General features: G+C 48.3%; 2 protein-coding genes across 7 annotated transcripts in view; one reads left to right on the top strand and one right to left on the bottom strand.

The window, feature by feature from the left end:
* SIM2 (SIM bHLH transcription factor 2) overlaps positions 1–3,122 on the top strand; it is a 54,930-nt gene extending 51,808 nt beyond the window's left edge. Inside the window, exon 11 of the mRNA XM_023238754.2 lies at positions 1,485–3,122. Within this exon, the coding sequence (XP_023094522.2) occupies positions 1,485–1,936 (452 nt within the window). The 3' untranslated portion in view covers positions 1,937–3,122. The remainder of the gene's footprint in view (positions 1–1,484) is intronic.
* Positions 3,123–6,072: 2,950 nt separating this feature from the next.
* The window catches only part of HLCS (holocarboxylase synthetase), a 234,880-nt gene continuing 219,624 nt past the window's right edge, over positions 6,073–21,328 (bottom strand). For all 6 annotated transcript variants that reach the window (XM_045036627.1, XM_045036628.1, XM_045036626.1 and 3 more), the window contains 5 exons: positions 20,332–20,399; positions 18,486–18,646; positions 12,311–12,425; positions 9,921–10,134; positions 6,073–8,455 (listed from right to left, as the gene is read on the bottom strand). In XM_045036627.1, coding sequence (XP_044892562.1) covers positions 8,284–8,455; positions 9,921–10,134; positions 12,311–12,425; positions 18,486–18,646; positions 20,332–20,399 — 730 coding nt within the window. In that variant the 3' untranslated portion in view covers positions 6,073–8,283. The remainder of the gene's footprint in view (positions 8,456–9,920; positions 10,135–12,310; positions 12,426–18,485; positions 18,647–20,331; positions 20,400–21,328) is intronic.

Raw genomic sequence — 21,328 nt, 5'->3', positions numbered from 1 at the left:
ACTGAGCCAACCCCAGGCAGAGGGTAGGTGGGGATTGAGGGGTGGCTGCGACAGGTATGTTCCCGTTGCACGCAGACCTAACTGCTGCTCGGGGTGTAGACCAAGATGGTACCAATGTCCTGCGGTGGCCACTAAATGCGGGGGAAATGTATGCCCCCAGCAACGAATCACCTGCTTAAAGAGGAGCGCTCTCTCAGGGCCCCCTCCTTTCCCCTCTTTCTCTCTTTGGAGGCAGGTAGGGCTCTGTTCCTCCCCGGCGGCTTTGGGAATCTCTTGTTCAGACCCAATCTTTACAAGGCTGAGACCCGTCTTGTCCCTAAGGTGAGACGAGGGATAGACCGTGGGAGAAAGCCAACTGTCTTGGAGGTTACTAGGACACGTTTTTCAAAAGTGGGGAGCTTAGAAAAGAACACACCAGCCACTAGGGCAGCATGGTCCCGCCTTCGGCCTGGGCCGGTCCTCGGAGCCGCCAGTGTCTCAGATTTGGAGAGACAGCCATCAGTGTATTGGGTCCCTCGAATAACCAAGGAAGGGATATCCCCTGACAGCCAATGAAAGAAAGAGAAAGCTAGGCATCTCGATAACAGCTGAAGAGATTATCCACTTGAGATTGACCTGAAAGAATTATTTTTCTTGGTCTGTGGAAGTTGGCCAATGATATAACTAACACACAGTGTTACATTTTTTTAAAAGTTGCTATTTTGAAAGCGAAAGAGGTTAATAACCACCTCGTTTATCACACACTTGGTAAAAAAAAAAAAAAAAAAGGACCAAAGGTGCTAATTTGGGGCAATTTGCGATCCACTTCCTAGTCTTTTTTGATATTAAAGGAAGACAAAGGTTGTCTTAAGGTAAAAAAAAAAAAAAAAAAAGGGAGCTAATTGATTGCAGGCATCTAGTTAGTGAGGGTGGTTATTACTTTAGTCATGACCCCTCTAAAGGGAGCAGGGTGATTACCACCCCACTCTCCCCACCGAGGGCTAAGGGGGAAAAAAAAAAAAAAGCAAGCAAGCAAGCCTGTAAACCAACGCTGTCCAAGAAGGTAGCCAGCAGCCACGTGTGGCTCTTGGGCACTGAAATGCGGCTACTAGGAGAATGAGAGGTGCTGCTGGGTAGGCCTGCACTTGGAAGGCAGGAACAAAGAATCAGATACCGCAATCATTTAAAACTATTGATCCCACATTGAAATGACCTTTCGGACATGTGGCATTAAATTGAGCGCGCTGTTCACATGAATTCCACCTGTTCCTCTTCGCTCTTTAATGCGACCACCCGAACGCCGCCGCAGAGCGCAGCCTGCGACCGGACAGCGCGGGCGGCCCTGGGCGCGGAGGGGCAGGGGCCGGGCGGCTGCGGGGGCGGAGCGCGCTGCGGGTGGCCCAGAGGGTGGTGGCGGCGCCCGGGGCCCGCCCGGTTGGTGCCGCTTTGGGCGTGTCCCCTTCCTCCCCCCGCGCGGGCGTCTAACGTGTCGCCTGTCCCCGCAGCGCCCGCCGCCGCCGCCGCGCGCAGGTTCGGCGAGGACACCGCGCCGCCACCGCCGCCGCCGCCGCCGCCGAGCTTCCCGAGCTGCGGCCACTACCGCGAGGAGCCCGCGCTGGGCCCCGCCAAGGCCGCCCGCCAGGCCGCCAGGGACGGGGCGCGGCTGGCGCTGGCCCGCGCGGCGCCCGAGTGCTGCGCGCCGCCCGCCCCGGAGCCCCCGGGCGCGCCTGCGCAGCTGCCCTTCGTGCTGCTCAACTACCACCGCGTGCTGGCCCGGCGCGGGCCGCTGGGGGGCGCTGCGCCCGGAGCGCCCGCCCTCGCCTGCGGCCCCGGCGGCCCCGAGGCGGCGGCCGGCGCGCTGCGGCCCCGGCTCCCGGGCCCCGCCGCCGCCTCGCCGCCCGGCGCGCCGCTGCCGCACTACCTGGGCGCCTCGGTCATCATCACCAACGGCAGGTGACCTCGCGCAGGGCTGCCCGCAGGGAGAAGCCATAGGCCGGGCCCCGGGCTCCTGTTGTCCAGAGTGCAGCCGAGTTACGAGGGGCGGGCTGTATATGCACGGTTTAAATTAATTTATACAGAGACGACTATTTTAATAGAACTCCGCGGCCGGCTTCTAGATTTTTACGCAGATCCCGCAAACGCCGGTGCAGAGGACTGCGGCGCGCCCGCGGCGGGGGAGAAAGGCCCGCCAGACCTTTGTTCTCCAAGAGCCCGGTCCCGAAGGGGGCAGAGCTGAGCGTCCCCCGCGTCCCCCGCGCGACCTCCACCTGCCCCGTCTCCGGGGACGGACTTGGTTTCCTCGCCTCGCCACCAGGCCCGCGCGCCTCGCCTCGTCCCCGATGCGCAGCAGCAATCCCACTGGGGACTGAAGGAGCTTCCGCTCCGGGGGAGCCTCCGCCGTCAAGACGAAAGCCCAACCCGATCCAGTCAGATACGCCAGGCGGTGGCCCACCCGGAGGAGGAGGCTCCAGAATTCAGAGCGCTCTTAGATTCTTAAGGCAGGATGTGATGATTTAAGCCCCAGGAATCGACAACTCTCATGTCTTTAAAAGTCATTCATGAGCCTCATGAAAAGTTGTTTTAATTTAAGCCTTTTTTTTTTTTTTCGGTACAAAAATCAACAAGCCAAGACCAAGGGAGTGAATGAGCATGGGTGTGCTTTTACTTCCTCCTAACCTCTGTGAACTCTTGATACCGAGAATAGCACCTTCAGAGTATATTGAATAGGCATTAAATGCAAAAAATTATATATAGCCAGATATTTTCTGAGAATGACATGTGGATGATTTAGGTGCCCAAGGCGACTGGCTACCCCTGTCAGGTTTGATTACAAGGCGAAATCCCTCTGGTCCACCCAGACCTGTATTTCCCTAGGCTCGTGTTTGCTACAAGTAGTGCTAATAAAGTTAGTTAAATTGCATGTGCAATATGGAAAATTGTCAATGGACTGCGCCTTGTGGAAGAAAAGTCGCTAAAGGGATCTGATAAAAATGGTGCATACATTTTCTTTAGCATTTCCTGCCTTTTCTGCATAGCAAGAAAACTCCATGAACATGTCCTGTATGTAGGAGGTAAACAGAAATCCTTTTATAAAGCACCAGCAGTGTTTTTAAAAATAAACTTACGTTCATTTTTGTCTTTTATGTTTTTGCTTCAAGACTTCACCACTTAAAAATCCTACCATGGCTCTGAAGTGGTTCGATGCATTGAACCACCGTCTTCTAATTTGCTTCACCCGATAAACACTCCATCATTTCGCTGTGTCAGAAACGGTTTTCTTCTAGGAAACTCTGCGCCTGAGCGGAAAGATGTTTCACAAAAGTCTTTAAGGCATCGTTCTAGAATCAAAGGGCACCTGTAACCAACTGTTCTCAAAATGTGAAATGATCGTCTGCCGACCTGGTGTCACACTGAGTGAGGGTCTGCCTCCTTTCTGAGCAGGGTGTCAGTTGCCTCGTGGTGGGGGAGGGGGGGTGAAATTTGCAAATTTTGGAACACGTGTGGTGTGGCAAAGGGACGGAGTCAAAAGAAGCGAACGCATACACCCCTGTCCTGCGCTTAGCTATACCTCATCAGCAGGTCTTTGTGCATACAGAAAATAAGCCACGGGGTAATTATTTTTTTATGCTCACAACCGTCCTAATTAAACCATGATTCCTGGAAGGAGCGGTTTTGAGGAGCGGGAGCGATCACCCGACGTTTCTCAATAAAGTACCGCAAAATGCATTTGTGTCTAACTTGTTGCGAACCATCGGGGGCCGTGTTTATGAGTAAATACAGACCATGAAGACTTTCGAGCAGCTTAAGATTAAAGGTTGGGTGAAAAAGATAAGACCGTTATAGATTCACAAATGATAACGTAAACAGGCTTAACAATGAGTGCGTGTGTGCTTGAAAAATAAAATGGGTACTAGGGAAAACGTCCTTGTCTACACAAACATCACGGTTTTCATAGCCTAGAACGTGAAGGAAGATTCCTACGCAAGCCGGCTTTCAGGCGGCCAGCAGCTCAGTTTAAAGTGAACGGGAGTTACCATGGCAACCTAATATTGTTAGCCCATCTTTAAGAGTCTGCACATTTAAGCTGGGGGTATCGTTTCTTGACTTCGATGAGGCTCCGGCAGGGGAAGAGGAAGCATTTTAATAAATACGACTCTCTTTCACAAAAAAAAAAACAAAAATTGTAGTGGGTTCCTAACACGACGAAAAATACCAGATCAAACGGATTTGAGAAAGAAACCCAGTTTAAGACTGGCTGGGCCCTCCAAGGGGCCTCCCAGGGAAAGGAATTCCTTTATGTTCATGGAAGCCCTTTCTAGAAAAGCCATTCCATTCATACCTTTGTAGAGAAGGGAACGGGGCTGCTTCAGGAGATCTGCAAGAGCGGTATTTTCCACTCCCTGGCCCCCCACCCCTTTGTCCTTTTTAAACAGTCCTAGGGCCAACCAAGCCTTTCCCCTTGGACCCTAAGGGTGGGAGAGGTTTACACGGTCAATGAATCCCGGACAAAGTCTACCCGAAGTTGTAATTTATTGTAACTGTAAGACAGTTAAGGTAGACTGTGGGGGCTGCTGCGATAAAATGACATAAAAAGGTTTTCAAACAAATGCCAGAAAATTACAGTCGTTTAAAATCGTAGTGCATCGCAACTCTTGGGCTATCGAAGATGCATTTACTCAAGCTGTTCCTAAACTTAAGTATGACATATAAAGTTGAAATCTTGGGGAAAAGCCTCAAAACAAAAGTCAAGCAGTTCTTACAAAAGAACAATTCTCCGAGAACAAAATTTGTTCTTCTATTAAATTTGTTGTCACATTAAATTTGTTTTTCAGTTTAAAAATTTATATTAAATTTCTTTCTCACCTGAGCTAAAAGGTTTTTGTTTTGTTTTGTTTTTGTTTTACTTTGGGTTTCATTCTTTGGAGTAATAATATCTCTCTTTTGTATGACACATTTGTCAAAAATAAATCAAAAACAACAAAAAGCACCCAGCTTCTTAATAACTTAGAAATACATACATACTCCTTACCATGTAAAACTATTTATTTTGTAAAAATGTTTAAATATGAATAAAAATGCTGGTAACCAAGAGTAGTTGCCTGTTTTTAAAAATGAAACTTGTGGTAAAAATAACAACGAGCCCAAACTGTACAGAAAACCTGTAAGTTTATTTTGGTAAGACTCGATTTTTATAGGCATTGGTTTAAAGTAATTACTTTCCAGAGATGATTCTTTGAAAAGGTAAAAATGGGAAGGTGTACGCTTTTAAACATTTTTGATGTGCATAGTAATTATGCAGGAATAAGGATTCTCCATTTTCTGCCCGTTAGGAGCAAACAGAGCTTCCAGAATGCAAGCTGAAAATGTCTCCCTGCTACATCCTGAAACTGCTGGGTGAGGCTGGCTTTTCTCCCGCTTCCCAGGTCAAGGGCAGGGGGAACCACAGAGGCCAGCCCCGTGGGTGTACGTGGGGGACTCGGGGACTGGAGGCTGCATACTACCCTCACTTGGGCCTGTGCACCCACCCATCACACACCCCTCATCGGCCCACTCATTCCCACATCGGGCAAAGTCTGCGGTAGCGACCCCCATGGAATGTTTGAGACCAGACACGAATCCTTGGACTTTTTGCCCACACCCCCTGAATGCTGCCAGGAGGCCCAGCATCAAGGGGTGCTGCTTCGGCGGGGGCCACGAGTCCTAGGGAAAACTTCCTTGTGCACATTCGGGGGTGCTTTTCCACGGCTTCCTCGGAAATCTGCCACCAGCCAGGAAGAGAGGGGGTCTGGTCTTTTACAAAACCAGGTAACATGCTCAATGCGCAGCCTCTACACGCGGGGGCCAATCAAGGCGCAGCCTCTACACGCGGGGGCCAATCAATGTGCAGCCTCCACACGCGGGGGCCAATCAAATGCCCGGAAAGCCCACGCCAATCCTGAGTTCGGTTACCATGTTTTCAAGATTATGAAGAAAATGCAAAGTTTCCGTTAAGACTTTAAAGCTCCTTGAGATCAGAGATCGTCAGGTGCACAAAACGACCTCAAATCCATGAGTGTCGCGTAGCAAGTAAATAATTTCCCTAACGCTAATAGCTACAAGTAAAATGCTTTTATTCAGCTCTTCTCTATGAAGCAGAATTTCAAAAGTCTTTGGTTCATCTGAGGCAAAATCGGGTTTACGGAAAACGTAGCATCTGCTTCAAGTCTACTTCGTGTCCCTCAAGGCGACTGGGTGACGACACGAGAAAGAACAGTCTTAAAAGCACAGAGGCAAAGTGGTCTATGCTCGGAACATCTCCATCTGCGCTGACATGGCCACACTTCATTAGTTTTAATTTACAGAAAGGAAATGAAATGATAACATTTTTTCCCCCAAAGCAGAACTATCTAGAATAGGACTTCAGCTAAAAACAAAACGTAGCATGTTTTTCATTAAAGAACCCCCCAAAGAAATTCAAACAGTAACAATGGCAGCTCTGAGAGAGGACTTGCCTTATATTACAAAGTTTGAGAAATGAAACTCGCAGCATCAGCGGGGAGATCTTTCCTCTTGATGATATTTTGCAGATGCCCTCTCAAGGGTGAGTTCATCTGGTGATTTTGGGGTGGTGTGGACTTTTATTTAAACCTGTCACTAATTCCATAAGAAGACCTAGACACTTAGGAGAGAAGCATTTTTTTTTTTTGACAAAATTCTAATTGAAGCCTTATTTGCAAAAATTACTTCTGAAGTTCTTTTAAAAGTTACAGTTCCAAAAACACGTATCGGGTTGTTGTACTTAACTAAACATGCTATTTTTTCCCCCTTCCTATGGTGCTGGCTGTGCCTGGCTAAAAAGGTGGACACATTTTATACCGAAAACCGCAAGTTTTTGGAATTAGCCTAAGTAAAGCTGGAGAAAGATAGTGCTAGTGTATGATCAAGGGATTCTGTTCAATGCTGAGAGCTCCATCAAGTTTTCTTTCCACTAACTTCAGTTGGGACTGGCAGGAAGAGAGAAAAGTGGACAAAAACTGGCCTTTTAAGGCTGAAAAGTAACGCGTGTGATTCACAAGTTCAACAGAGATAGGAGTTACATGGAAAGAGCATGGAGTACATCTGGAAGTCACAAATGTATATCAAAAGGTTTCCTTTCTTTTGTTCTTCCATGGAGACTTTTGGGGCATCAGATCTTGAACATCTTCTTTTAAAGCTTCTCACACACGCACGCGCGCGCGTGCACACACACACACACACACACACACACACACCCTCCCTCTTAGATGATGGGCGCTCAGTATCAGTTGTATTTCCTTTCTTAGCAATTTAGGAAAAGAGGGGTAAAAATTACGGCTTACAAATAAAACGCCATGTACTTCTGTTCTCTGCGCACCAAACCGTCTTTCAGGAATGCGCCACATTTCAAAGTGAACCTACAACTGGCTTAAAAGCCCCAAAGCCTCCCTTGTGTGTGGTATGAATGCGTCTTCGTCTCCAGCTGTTAGGGCCCCGTCGTCCACCCCACATTCACACGAGGCCTAATCAACACTTTAAGGCTCTTGAACTTGATCCCATCACTTCAGGATATGCAGTAAATTCAAATTTATGAAAAGAGGGCTCATACATTAATGTGCAAGCAAGTAACTGATTTCCTCTCCAAGGTCACTGCAGCCTGCCAGTGACACCCATCTCTGCGGCCACTTAGGCACTGTGACTGGACCACAAACCAGTGGGTCCAGAGTAACCCTCAGAAATCTACTTTCTCTTTCCTTATGGACAAAAAATAAATAAATAAAACAACGAACTGCCAGTGTTCCTCTAGCAAAACACCTCCCTGGATGCTCATAAACAGTGTTACCAACCCTCTACCTCATTGCTGGTCTGGGCCTGGAAGCTTTTTTTGATTTATTTTTTAATAGTCTGGGAGTGAAGGTCTCTGCTACTGGGGAAACATCTGAATTATTCCATTGCTGTTTCCAAATAAAAACTTTTGTGTTTTTGTTTTTCTTCTGGGCCAATAAACACACATCCAAGCCCAAGAGGGGAGAAAGATTTCACACCTGTGGTAGTGCTTTATCTGAACTAGATCTTCTGCTACTCCCCAGAACATCTTCTGACACCAAGTCAAATGGCAACAGACAGAACAAAATTAAGGAATTAAGGAGGTTAATTGGAGGGAGAAAAAAAATCCGCCTACAACTCTAAATCCGTTTTCCAGCTCCTCGGGCTAGGAAAGGCAGCAGAAATTGAACCGGAATGTTCGATGCAGTGGCTCCGCCTGCCCTCCCACTGCCCAGCGGCCAGGACAGTGACCCCAGGCTCGGGCTACTGCTGTTTGGGGATGATGAGGTTTCTTAGCATGTCGAAGGAGTTGCCGTCTGGATGCACCGTCACGATCTCACCGTCCTCCTGCTGAACCTGAAGGAACCCAGAGTCATCCAGGCCGACTATCCACACCTCCGGGCCCTCGAGGCCTCCCAGGCGGACCCGCTGGCCACTGTACATGAAGAAGAGCAGACAGTCACTGGGAAATGTCACGCAGTGTCTACAGACAGGTGGTTAAGTACTTACCCATTGGGTAAAGGGTTCGGGAGGGCGGGGGGCGGGGTAGGATGCTCGGACTCTCACTGGTCCCTCATGAACTGTTTTCATAAACTACTAGCATAATCAGGTTGATGGCAATTCCAACAGAGAGTTCGGACTTTCTCCTCATTCTGCTCATCCGGAGGATGATGTGTACCTACTTCCTCACCCCCCACCCCCAGCACTTCTAAGAACCACAGTGCAGCTCTAGGTTTTCTTGGCTGAGATTGGGGCCAAAGAAACTGAGCTGGGAAGCTAATTTTATAAAACAAAGCTGGGTGGCATCGCCCGCGAGTTAAACTCGCTCTAATGCTACTTTTAATCTTTTCCAAATGTACCTGCGGCGTTACATCCTTGTAAATAGTTTTTAAAATAGAGGATCCCTCCCCTCCCCCCGCCACTCATCTTTATTTGGAAGAAGTCTAAACCTGCAGAAAAGTTGAAAAAATAGTACAATGAACCTCAGACTCCCTCTTCGCTTATATTCACACCAACTGATAACATTTTCCATATTTGCTTTCTCTCTTGGTGCACACACATGCTTTTTTGCTGACGTTTAAAAATAAGTTGCAGGCATCATGACACTTTACACTTAAATACTTCAGCATGTACCTCCTAAGAACAATCTCCCACAAAACCAAAATACCATTATCACCCTCAAGAAGTCTAATCTTGGTATAATAACATCTAAAATACAGTTCATGTTTAAATTTCCCCATTGTCTCATTAATATTTTTTGTGGCTATTTCCTCCCATCCAGGATCTAATTATGAATCACATCTTGCATTTATTGTCATGCCTCTTTAGTCCTCTTTAATGTCAAACAAATCTCCCACCTTCTTCTTATTTTTTTGTGTTAGAGGACATTAACATTTTTGAAGCATAGAGGCCTGCTGATAGGTACCAGTGCCTCTCAGGCTTTGGGTGCGTGTGGATCCCCTGGAGCATTTGTTGGAACATGAATTGTGCTCGAGTGTTCGGCCAGCCTCAGAGTTTCTGATTTAGGAGGCCCAGGGTGGAACTTGAGAATAACCTGCATTTCTAACAAGTTCCCAGGTGAGGATGCTACTGCCCCTGGGGGGATCTTGCTTTGAAAACTGTTGATATCTAGAATGTTCTACGATTTAAATAAACATGCGGGAAAACTCTCCGGTGATGCTGTGTCCTCCTCGCTGCATCCCATCAGCAGCAGACCTGGGATGCCAGTTCGTCCTGGCATTGCTGATGGTAACTTGCTCAAAATAGTGTCCGCCAGTTTTTTCTCCATCAGAAAGGGAAAAAATAGTTATCTAGACCTGTGCTCAGTTTCTTGTTTTAAGATAGTGAACTACTAATTGAATGAAGACATTTTAAAAGAGTGAAGACGGGCCAGCACTGACCTGTGTACCCAATACTTATAATAAAGGGGAAGAATGCCATTGGGCCCTTTGTCCTGAAACGTGTCGATCAGTTTCTCCAGCACGGTCACAGTTCTGGCGATGAGATCATCGGTCCTGAAGGGCTTCAGCTCTGCCCTGTGTTGCTTATTGTATTCCGCGACGAGATCATTGATGCAGATGGTGGGGTTACTGTTACTCACGTTAAATCCACAGCCTGCAACAAAAGCAAACGGTTGAAAAACGCGAGTACTGGGAGGATCACACATTCCTCTCAACCACCTGGAAGAAGTTACAGCCTGGATCCCCTGCCCCCTGCTTCCTTGTCCTCATTTCAAATTTATGATCTCTGGCCACTTAAAGAATGACTTATCTCTTTGGGACCGGTTTCCTTTTTTCATCCTTCCTTTATTATCCTTGTTCAAGCTGGGATCACCCCAACCTTACTAAAGACCGGTTGGGGTGAGAAAGGCAGATTCGATTCGATTAAACAGAAGCTATGAACGGGACCCAGCTCCTTAGACTGGCCTCTGAAACGATCCTTCACGGGGTCGAGCCAAGAATCGTAGGTCTGCCCTGAGCCCAATATACAGTAAAATTTCTTGTTTCTTTTCCGACTTGAGTAACAGAACACATGTCTGAAAATAAAGAATTTTATTCAGGTCTTAAGGAGTAAACTCTGGATTCAGAGATTTCAAACCTTGGTCATGGCATAAACCTAGAACACATCTTTTAATACTTTACCCTTGGAAGTCTCTGGTGCTAGGGTTACGCTGTTGGCAAGGGGCCAACCCATGTTCAGTGGCTCTTTTACAGGCTCCTAAACCACAGCTTCGGGAGAGCGAGTTACCAGCAGTGGGGTTTGAACAGGCTTGTCTCTGCTGTTACTTAATATCACCATCCTCTCCGGGAGAGTTGGAAGTCTTCAGAGAAGTCAAGCCTCAGTTTTCAACAGGGCCCTGAATCAACCTCAAAGAGGTCTTCAATAAGAAATGAAATACGGCAAGAATGAAGCAGTGAGACTATCTTGTTTTCAGTGCCTCTGAGAAAAAATTCCCCAAATACTCGCCTCAGATAGAATGGTGACATTTACAATAGCAGTATTCTTTGGTAAATGTTTGGAGCCATTTTCAGCGTGAAGGGAAAGACTGATTGGCCTCAGATTTTTTTTTTTTTTTTAATATACTGGCTATTAAAATACAAAGCAATATAAATTACATCTGGAAACAAAAAACACATAACTACAGCAACAGGGACAGAATCAGCAGTTTTTCATTTGTTCATTCATTCAACAACACACACAGCATGGAGGGTGAGGCATTAGAGTATGTGTATACAGTCCTGAAAATCTCCGTTATATTCAGAAAATTCCAAGTCCTGGGGAAAATAGCAACACTGACTAGTGCCAACTTCGGCTACACCTTTCTAAGAACCAGAGAGTACCCTTGTTGGTGGCTCTGAATCTTTCCTCAAAGATGCCCCCTCTCCCCCCATCACCTCCCATGGCCTTAAGAATTTAACAAAAGCTATGAATTCTCCCCAGAGGAACATGTTCCCTTTCCTCCCCCGCCCCCAATGGCAGACTTCCTTAGCTCCCTGAGGCCATCCCTGGGCCCCATTGATACCTATGGGCCCTACTTCAGAACATCTACATCTAGCCTCATTAACACATTTAAAAATGGGAAGCAGAGCTTGGACGATATGAAACAGTTTGGTAGCAGCGCTGGAAACATAAGTTTTGCATCTTTTGGCTGGCATTTCTGACACGTCGTCACGTGTTTTCTGTCCAGTACTAATTTTTGAATGTTGAGTTCTCCTGGACATCAGGGAGAAGCCGGTGCTCGGAGGAGCAGGAGCCTAAGAATTTCTGAAACTGTTTCTGAACCCACCTCCTCGCCTGATGCGGGTGCGCTGCAGGGAAGCAGGATTCTTCACCCCACCTTGACCAGCCTGGAGCTTCTTCTGAAGGTCCAAAAGAGCGCAACTTTTTCATGGCCTGGGAAGGTCCCATTAAGAATGCCAGACCACCAGGAGACCCATCCTTGAAATTAACTTTCTTTTCTTATTACAAAATGGCATGTCAAATGTTTATTTTCACCATTTCTAATTCAACAAGAAGCGGGCACGTGGAGAGGTGTAATAAAAAACCTGTTTGATGTGATACCAGTTTGGTGGTTTCCATGGCCATAGACAGGAACGCTAAACCCCTTGAAGGGCTTTCAACCAATCTGGCCTGTTTTGCATACATATTGTGTTCTGTAACTTAGGACTCCGAGAAAAAGTAATCCCATATGATAATCCACTCCCCCCCCCCAATGTAGCCATGTATAAACCATTTTTATTTTTGCTTTTATTAATCTAAAAATGTGGAGGAAAGGGCTTTAAAAGCTTACCAATAAGTATATAAAATGTTTCTCCCAAAAGCGTTGAGTTAACCAGAACTCCACCAAGCTTCATGAAGTCACTATAATAAATATCGTTGGGCCACTTCACTCGTAAGTTGATATCCTAAAGGAAAATCTGTGTGTTAATCAAGCAAGCACAGGACACAAAGGGATCAGGACAGGTCATCTAGCCCAAAGGAAGACAGGCAGGATGTTCTCGAATCTAATGGAACATGGGATCTCAACCTCTCTTCTGGTCCTGACAGCTAATCTTTGGGACAATCCAGTGTGAAAGGACCACCTTGGGGCTGGGAGAGACCTAAAGAACATATCTGGCACAGATTCTGGCATTTTCCCCACCCCCAGCACTGTTCATTATCTCAGTACAGGCATATGTCTTCATTGCGCTTCACAGACACTGTGTGTTTTACACACCGAAGGCTGGCGGCAGCCCTGAGGGGAGCAAGCGGATCGATCGGTGCCACCATTTTCCAACAGCCCTTGCCCACTTCGCGTCTCTGTGTCACAATTTGGGAATTCTTACAACATTTCGAACTTTTTCATTATTTGGTGATCATGGTGATCTGTGATCAGTGATCACAACTCACTGAAAGCTCAGATGATGGTTAGCATTTTTTAGCAATAAAATATATATATTTAAGTTTTTCATTTATTTTGAGAGACAAAGAGAGGGAGAGAGAGAGAGAGCATGAGCAGGGGAGGGGCAGAGGGAGAATCCCAAGCAGACACTGGGCTGTCAGTGCAGGGCCTGATGAGGGGCTCAAACTCACAAACCGTGAGCTCATGACCTGAGCCAAAACCAAGAGCTGGACTCTTAAGTGACTGAGACCCAGGCACTCTCTCAATAAAATATTTTTTAGTTAAGGCGTGTCCATTGCTTTTTTAGACCACAGTATAGTGCAAACGTAACTTACATGCACCGGGAAACCAAAATCCACCAGCAGTGAGCACCTACTGTGTGCTGGGTTGGGGGCAGGGAGAGAATAATACTTCTGGGTTCTCTTCCCTTAAGGAGCTCATGCCCGAGAGAGAAAAGATGCCCTAAGTTAACCAATATCATAAAAGGTGGGTAGAAATGTTTCAAGGAGAATGCTACAGAGATGCAGGGTAGGAACACGGTTTACTGAATTATTACGGAAGGATCTCAAAACACTGCCAACAGCAGTTAACAGAAACGATTTGTTCTGTGGCTCACTGCGTCTCTATCCTGAAGCAACCCTGGGCGACCCTGCCTGAGCCCCGATCGCAGTGGAACGGTGCCGGTCACCGCCTTGAGCTGGGCCACCCAGACCCCCACCTCCTGCCGGGACTCCTAAGTGGGCGCACAGAGACCGGGTGAGACCCAGTGGGTGCTGGAGCTGCCAGGACTCCTGGGCCGGGGGTGGCAGCCAAGTTGTGCCACGTGTGGGGGGAAGAAGGAAATCGGGATATATGAGGCTGAAAGAAAGACACCCAGCAAATAAAACGGAAAGACTGCAGGGTAGCTGATGGCCTCTGATCCCACAGTGCTTTCGCTTCCTTCCCTGAGGGCCAGTACCACCCAGAGCCCCTTCTCAGCCCTAGTCCCTATGTTACTCACACCAGACCCCCAGGGGGTACTAGGAAGAAACTGAAGCTGACAGAGACTGCCTGGGTGGCTTGCAGTTACACTCAGATGCAGCAGAGCTGGGATTCTTTTTCTCCCTCCCCCCCTCCCCTCTCTTTCCCTTCCCTCCCATTCCTTTTTTTCCTCCCTCCCTCCCTTCCTTCCTTCCTTCCTTCCTTCCTTCCTTCCTTCCTTCCTCCCTCCCTCCTTCCTTTTATTTTTATTTATTTATTTTTTTTTTTTCAACGTTTATTTATTTTTGGGACAGAGAGAGACAGAGCATGAACGGGGGAGGGGCAGAGAGAGAGGGAGACACAGAATCGGAAACAGGCTCCAGGCTCTGAGCCATCAGCCCAGAGCCCGACGCGGGGCTCGAACTCACGGACCGCGAGATCGTGACCTGGCTGAAGTCGGACGCTTAACCGACTGCGCCACCCAGGCGCCCCTCCCTCCTTCCTTTTAAATGTTTACTTTTTTGAGAGACAGCATGAGCGCCAGCTGAGGAAGGGGCAGAGAGAGAGGGAGGGACACACAAATTCTGAAGCAGGCTCCAGGCTCTGAGCTGTCAGCACAGAGCCCGATGCGGGGCTTGAACTCACAAACCGTGAGATCATGACCTGAGCCGAAGTCAGATACTCAACTGACCAAGGCACTCAGGTGCCCCCAAACCCAGGGTTTTCTGACACCAAGCCCCCAGGGAGCTTAATACTGTGCTACAGAGCCTGCTGCTTCCACGAAATCTCCTTCTCTCCCTTCAACAAGGCCTTCTTTGCATCTCAGCCAGTGGAATACATTTCTGTTCTGCCCTGCAGGGCACTCTAGGCAGAGAGGAGAAATGCAAAAGCACAAAGGAACAAAAGCATAAAGAAGACGTGGGGATGAGCACCGGGACCTGTAACTGACAGGGAGGGAGCTTCATAATCCTTCGTGTCTAGAACAGGGATCTCCATGGGGGCCGGAGCAAGGGTCCCATTCTGCTACCCTGCCCCAGGGGACACTGGGCAATGCTGGAGACATCTCTGGTTGTCACAGCTTGAGAGAATCCCACTGGCACTTAGAGGGAGCAGCCAGAGACGCTGCCCCACCTCCTGCAGAGGAAGGCCTCCCACCTGAGATGTGGGACCCAAATGTCAATAGTGCCGACGGTGAGAAACGCTGGTGTGGAAAATCTGTAGCTTGGAGACTTTGGCCTTGGTCACTCTCGCAGGTCCCCTTCTTTGTCCTCTCTCGCCTTCCCAGGCCCCCATGTACCCAACACGGTCCCTGCCCAAACTCGGCTCCTGCGGTAGGTGGGCAGCGGCTTTCTTCCGCGCTGGCCCCGTTCCCGGGTTCCTGATTTACTTCACATGTTCAGGTCTAGTTGGTCAATGGCAGCTTACAGAATCGTGGCTTCTCCTGTGGGGAAACTATGGCATCTATTTCAACGAAGAGAAAGGCCGCGTGCTTATTTTTATACTATCTCAACCACATATTCAAACAGCTGCCGCGGGCCTCCCGGGTACAAAGTGCTATGTTAGGCTCTTTGGGATCAAAATAAAACTACTCGTTCATCCACAGAGCTGGTTCCTTTACAGGAGACGGAACCAGAAGCACAAATAACACTGCTCCAGAGCGAGCCACGGGAGAAACCATAAAAGTGGCTCAGACCTTCCAAACACCAAAAGGTTAGAGGAGGGAGTTTGTAGCTAGAAGTTTCCGGGAATGGCATCGGAGCAGGGCCTCCCAGGGCAAACAGAACTTCCAGGTACAGGGAGGGGACAGGAGGGGACAGGAGGGGACGGGAGGGGAGGGGAGGGGAGGAGAGGGGAGAGGAGGGGACGGGAGGGGAGGGGAGGGGAGGAGAGGGGAGAGGAGGGGAGGGGAGGGGAGGGGAGGGGAGGAGAGGGGAGAGGAGGGGAGGGGAGGGGAGGGGAGGGGAGGGGAGGGGAGGGGAGGGGAGGGTGGAGGGCTACAGGCACCTGGCATGGCGGGGACCTCGCAAACAGAAGAAACAGTGGGAGGGATGGTAGGCAGTGGATTGCAAGCTCTGGAAGGAGTAATGGGCATTTCCGTGACACTCCCTCTGGACCAGGGAGACAGGCACCATCTGTGTGCTGATGGTGACATCTGACCAAAGATGTAAGAAAGGCCAACTGTACGGAGCGCCTGGGTGGCTCAGTCAGTTAAGTGTCCGCCTTCAGCTCAGGTCATGATCTCACAGTTCGTGGGTTCGAGCCCCACATTGGGCTCTGTGCTGACAGCTCAGAGCCTGGAGCCTGCTTCCGATTCTGTGTCTCCCTCTCTCTGCCCCTCCCCTGCTCACGCTGTCTCTCCCCGCCAAAAAGTAAACATTAAAATTTTTATATAAAAAAAAGGCAAACTCTACGTAACTGGGGCCTATTTCAACCATCCTGGATTTGTACTGTGTAAGCTAAATGGACTCTGTTAAAAATAAATACTGAGAGGCACCTGAGTTGATCTCAGTCAGTTAAGCATCCTAATTGGGCTCAGGTCATGATCTCAGTTTGTAGGTTCAAGCCCTGTGTCGGGCTCTGCACTGACAGCATGGAGCCTACTTGGGATTCTCTCCCTCCCCCTTCTCTCTGCCCCTTCCTCACTTGCACTCTCTCTCTCTCTCAAAATAAATAAACTGTAAAAAAAACTTTTTTTTAAATAAATAAATCCTGAGAAAGTAAATCCTAAAAGTTCTTATCACAAGGGGAAAAAAATGTTTCCTCGGAACTGTAGGAGGTGATGGGTGTTAAGTTCCTGTGGTGACCACTTCACAAGTAGGTCAGGTCATTGTACTGTGCGCCTCAAACTTACATGGTCAATTCTATCTCAGTAAAAACTGAAAATGAAATAAAGGAAGAATACGTCCAACCCCAAACCAAAGTCACATCACACAGGTGAGACTGGGCTGCGTGACTACAGAAACAGGACAGAAGAAGGAGCGTGAGGGACAACACCCATCAGGTGTGCTGTTGAGGGCGGGCTGCCCACCTCACATCCCGCTGCCCCCAGCCCTTCCCGTAAGGCAGGCACTCAAAGAATGCTCGCTAAGTTAACAGGTGAGGCTACAAGGTCAAAATCAAAGCCAAGAAAAAGCTAACCAGGCTAATTTAAAATTTAAATTTTCATTTATTTTCCTAAGACCAACAAACCTGTTGCTAGGGTTAAAAATACCGCCCCCCCCCCCCACCTCCCAACAGAACTTGATCTTCTCAACTGCCTTCTACGAGGGGAGACGTCTGGCTCAGGGGGCTGCAGGCTGAACCTGTGAAGGTTGCGGGGAATCCCGCTGGCACCTAGTGGGAGCAGCCGGAGACGCTGTCCCACCTCCTGCAGAGGAAGGCCTCCCACCTGAGATGTGGGGCCCAAATGTCAACAGTGCCGACGGCGAGAAACGCTGGTGTGGAAAATCTGTAGCTTAAGCCCAAGCCCCTCAGATACAGACAGCAAGTGTGCTGAGTACCTGGTAACAAATGTCATATTTCAGTGTGCATGCCTGGGACTTCAGTGTGCATGCCTGGGAAACACATACCCCAGCCCTACACACAGTGACCATGACGACATGACCACATTAGAGGGGGTTAAGGGGCGCTGGCGATGATGGCTTCCCTGTTGAACATGAGGACAGGCCCCACTGAAAGTCATGATCTTAGCCTCTGACTTCAGGAGTTAATACAATAATTGTTTTCAGCCTGACATAAGAGCTGTAGGTGGGAGGGAGCCTGGGGATGAACGCCCTTGAAAAAAAATTTGTTTTAAGTTTATTTTAGAGAGACAGACAGACAGACAGACAGACACGAGCAGGGAAATGGCAGAGAGAGAAGGAGACACAGAATCCGAAGCAGGCTCCAGGCTCCGAGCTGTCAGCACAGAGCCTGATGCGGGGCTCGAATTCAAGAACCGTGAGATCATGACCTGAGACGAAGTGGGATGTTTAATGGACTGAGCCACCCAGGCGCCCCGGGAACTCCCTTTTTTACACTCATGTGAAATTCTTCCAGGAAAACTGAGGAAGAGGATATACAGTGACTGTGTGCACTGGTCTGTCTCCTTAATAAGTGACACTAAAGTATCCAATGGTAATGACGAAGCAGGCACCCCTGCCATAGAGCTGGGAGCAACACCCCAAAATGAACCTGCACGTTAAACCTGGGCGGCCACAGACAAAGGATTGCTCTGCCCAACAGTGACTGTGCAAAATGAAGGTGGGAAATGAGAAGGTTGTTTAGGTCTATAAAATAAGGCTTTTCACCAGAAGACACAAGTGGCCCATCCCGTCCAATGGGCTTCAATGAAAGGAAAAAATAAATAAAAAGAGGTTCGCCCTAAGATGCTTGATAAATTGGACAACAGCACAGAAAGGAAACTCTGGGAAAGAAACACATCTGGCGAGCCTCACGCCGCTGTAAAAGCTGCTGGTGCTTTCCAAACTCTCAAAGCTCCAAGAACACTCTGCTGCCCAGCTTTGCAAAGAGCAGGCTGCAACTCTATATGCAGCTATCGTCCGGACACATCCTCCATATACCGACTTCATCAGCTGGGATGTACGCGCAGGGCGGGGATGTTAGACAGAGGAGCTGCACGTACCTGGTACTCAGGAATGGACCTTACCGCCTCCACAACGGCCAGGGACATCAGATGCTGGACAAATGGGATCCTCTGTCCCAGCTGGGACCTCAGCGGGATGGAGACGAGCAGGGTGGACACGGCGCATCCCATGGGGCTCAGCCAAGCATTCGATCCCCGCCCTGGAACACAGGCCCCATCAGGAAAGTGGCCACGTGGCCATGCGAACAGAGTCAGATGCACACAGCGCCAGAAAATGGGCCGAGCAGCCACGTGCGCCATCAACCCAGACTGATTACGATGCTTGGAGATTCTAGGGTTAACTCAAGAACAGAGAAGCTTTTTAAAATCTGATGCTGTGTTGCTGAACAAGTTTCTGATAAGTAGCAGAATGTTCAGCCTCAGTGAGCGTATCATTTAGGCTTTGATGATTCAAAGTCTTACAGTGTCTGAACATGACTGTCAGCTTAATTTTCTCCATACGGTCATGCAGGCAAAAACAGAAACAGTGGGGAAAATGAGCCAGGTCTGTCCTGTCCAGGAGAAGTCCTGGGAGCCACATTTTAGAAGTGACCTATATTGTGGTGATAGTCTCACAACCTGTGAACATATTTAAAAAAACCCAAAATTGTACACTTTAAATGAGGGAACTGTATGGCATGTGAATTATATCTCACTGTTATAAGGGGGGGGGGAAGGAAGTTGAATTTAAAAAGTAAGCCCTAGCATTAACTCTCTGAACTATTTTTTCCTAAAACAGAAGCCAAGAAAATAAAGTGATCAAAATGAGAGGTATAATCAAAGTCCTTCTATGTCCTTTATTTAAACCACCATATTGAGCCCCCCCGGCTTTGGATAAAATGAATTTTCTCTTTGAGTTATGTTCAAAAGACATATTCAAAGGAAAGAAGTGGGAAACAGTGGATTTCTTATTTCATTGCTCCTTCTGAGAAAGGCGTAAGGAGCCTCTCTTGAGAGTTACAAGCACGTTTGGGTTGGCCCGGCGCTGTCTGGAGCAGGGGCGAGGGCCAAGTGCCTCCTGCATGACCACCGAGCATGGAATCTGCTTGTGGTTGGACCCCAAGTGGATTCTGGGAGGATGCGGGCTCTGGTTTCCGAGGGTCAGCAGGTGGCAGAAGCTCTGAGCAGCCCTTGGCTTCTCTGTGATCACTCTGTGAACGGGCACTGACCACTGATCAAGCGCCCGCTGCATGGAATTTCCAGGGCAGCCGGGGTGGGGGCTGGCAGACGGAAGGCCTCCCCTGTGTGACACTCAATAGGGACACAGAAGGCACCTCCCGGAGAACCTTCAGGCAAATAAATGTCTCTATAACACAGTCATGATTCACACACTGCAATGCCTAGAATGTGTCAGAAAGAGGAATTTACAAGATGTAGATGACTGAATGTTAAAACCATCCCCAGGGGCGCCTGGGTGGCTCAGTCGGTCAAGCGTCTGACTTCCGCTCAGGTCATGATCTGGCAGTCTGTGAGTTCCAGCCCTCTGTCGGGCTCTGTGCTGACAGCTCAGAGCCTGGAGCCTGCTTGGGAGTCTGTGTCTCCTTCTCTCTCTGCCCCACCCCTGCTCACACTCTCTCAAAAATAAATAAACAAAAAAAAATTCCCAGTAGAACATCCAGTGATTAATAACCATCTCAGTTTGAGACAATGCTTTTAATTGTACTAAAAGGCTCAATCTTCTGATCAATTTCCCGCCCTCTTCCTCCATTTTAGGGGGTGTGAACACAAGCACTTCTAATGTGCGTCTCCTCCGCGATCAGCACACACGATCCATTGGCAATCTGGACACAGGAGTCACAGATTTTAGAAAACAAAACAGCAGAAACGATAACAGAAGATGACTGACCTTTGCCCTGTGTTTGGCGGACTGCGATGGCTATTAACCCCATTTCCGGCGGGATCTCAAACATCAACCTGCAAACGGTGGGAAAGACTGGTCAGCCAGAACGGGGACATGATAGGGCAGCCCACAGCTCACACACAAGGAGGGACCCTGTCGGCACTCATTTGCGAGCATGTGGGGGAAAGAAAGGGCCATTTTCCAGGTTTCGAGGGATAATGACCCCCTTCCCAGCCTCTGCAGTGGGAACAAGGAAGAAGAGCCCAAGAAAACACCATTTAATCAAACAAGATTGGGGTGGGGAAAGGCTGTGTACCTGCCTGAGCTCTTAGTTTATTTAAGACTGCTCGATTCTATTTCTTCGGAATATCCTACCAAGTTCTTTCTTCCCCACTCTGATGTGGTGCCCCTTCTTTGGGTGACAACTAGCAGTTCCTGACATTTGTTTCTACTTACGGTGCGTTTCTGTCCGAACACTAGAACATAATCATAACAGAAGTTTCTGATTATTCAGAAAACCAATATGGTGGCAATAAAGCCGTTTAAAAGATACACTATCCCCTGAGAACTAATTATGTTTTAACTGTAGTAAATAAATCTACACCTTCTGAGAACTCCGGAGAACCTTGGATCATTTTAGGCTTGAGTTCTGCTTTTAAAATGGTTTCATTTAAAAGAATACAAACTTCCCTTTGGGGATAGGTAGAAAAGTGCCTTATATCTCCACCAAATGAGTCAATATTAACCTTTTTTTTCCCCCAGAAAAGGAAAGGAGGAAAAAAAAAATCCCTCACACTGAGAATTTCCTCCCAGCCATTTTCTACATATTTTAACTCTGCGTGAGGAAGACTTTCCTCTGCATTCCCAGGAGTTGCCGACCAGGTACCGAGTGGGCAAGGCTCATGGTAGAATTTATTAAACCAAGCAAAAATCAGGTTTGCCCACTGCGGGTGCAGCTGCTGGCTCTGTGAAGTACTTTCGGGAGAGGGAAGAGGTGAGAGGA

Source organism: Felis catus, chromosome C2, assembly GCF_018350175.1.
Source record: "Felis catus isolate Fca126 chromosome C2, F.catus_Fca126_mat1.0, whole genome shotgun sequence".
In the NCBI taxonomy this organism is placed as follows: Eukaryota; Metazoa; Chordata; class Mammalia; order Carnivora; family Felidae; genus Felis; species Felis catus.
Note: the sequence above shows the minus strand (reverse complement) of the source record. Positions and strands in the feature narration are given on the sequence as shown.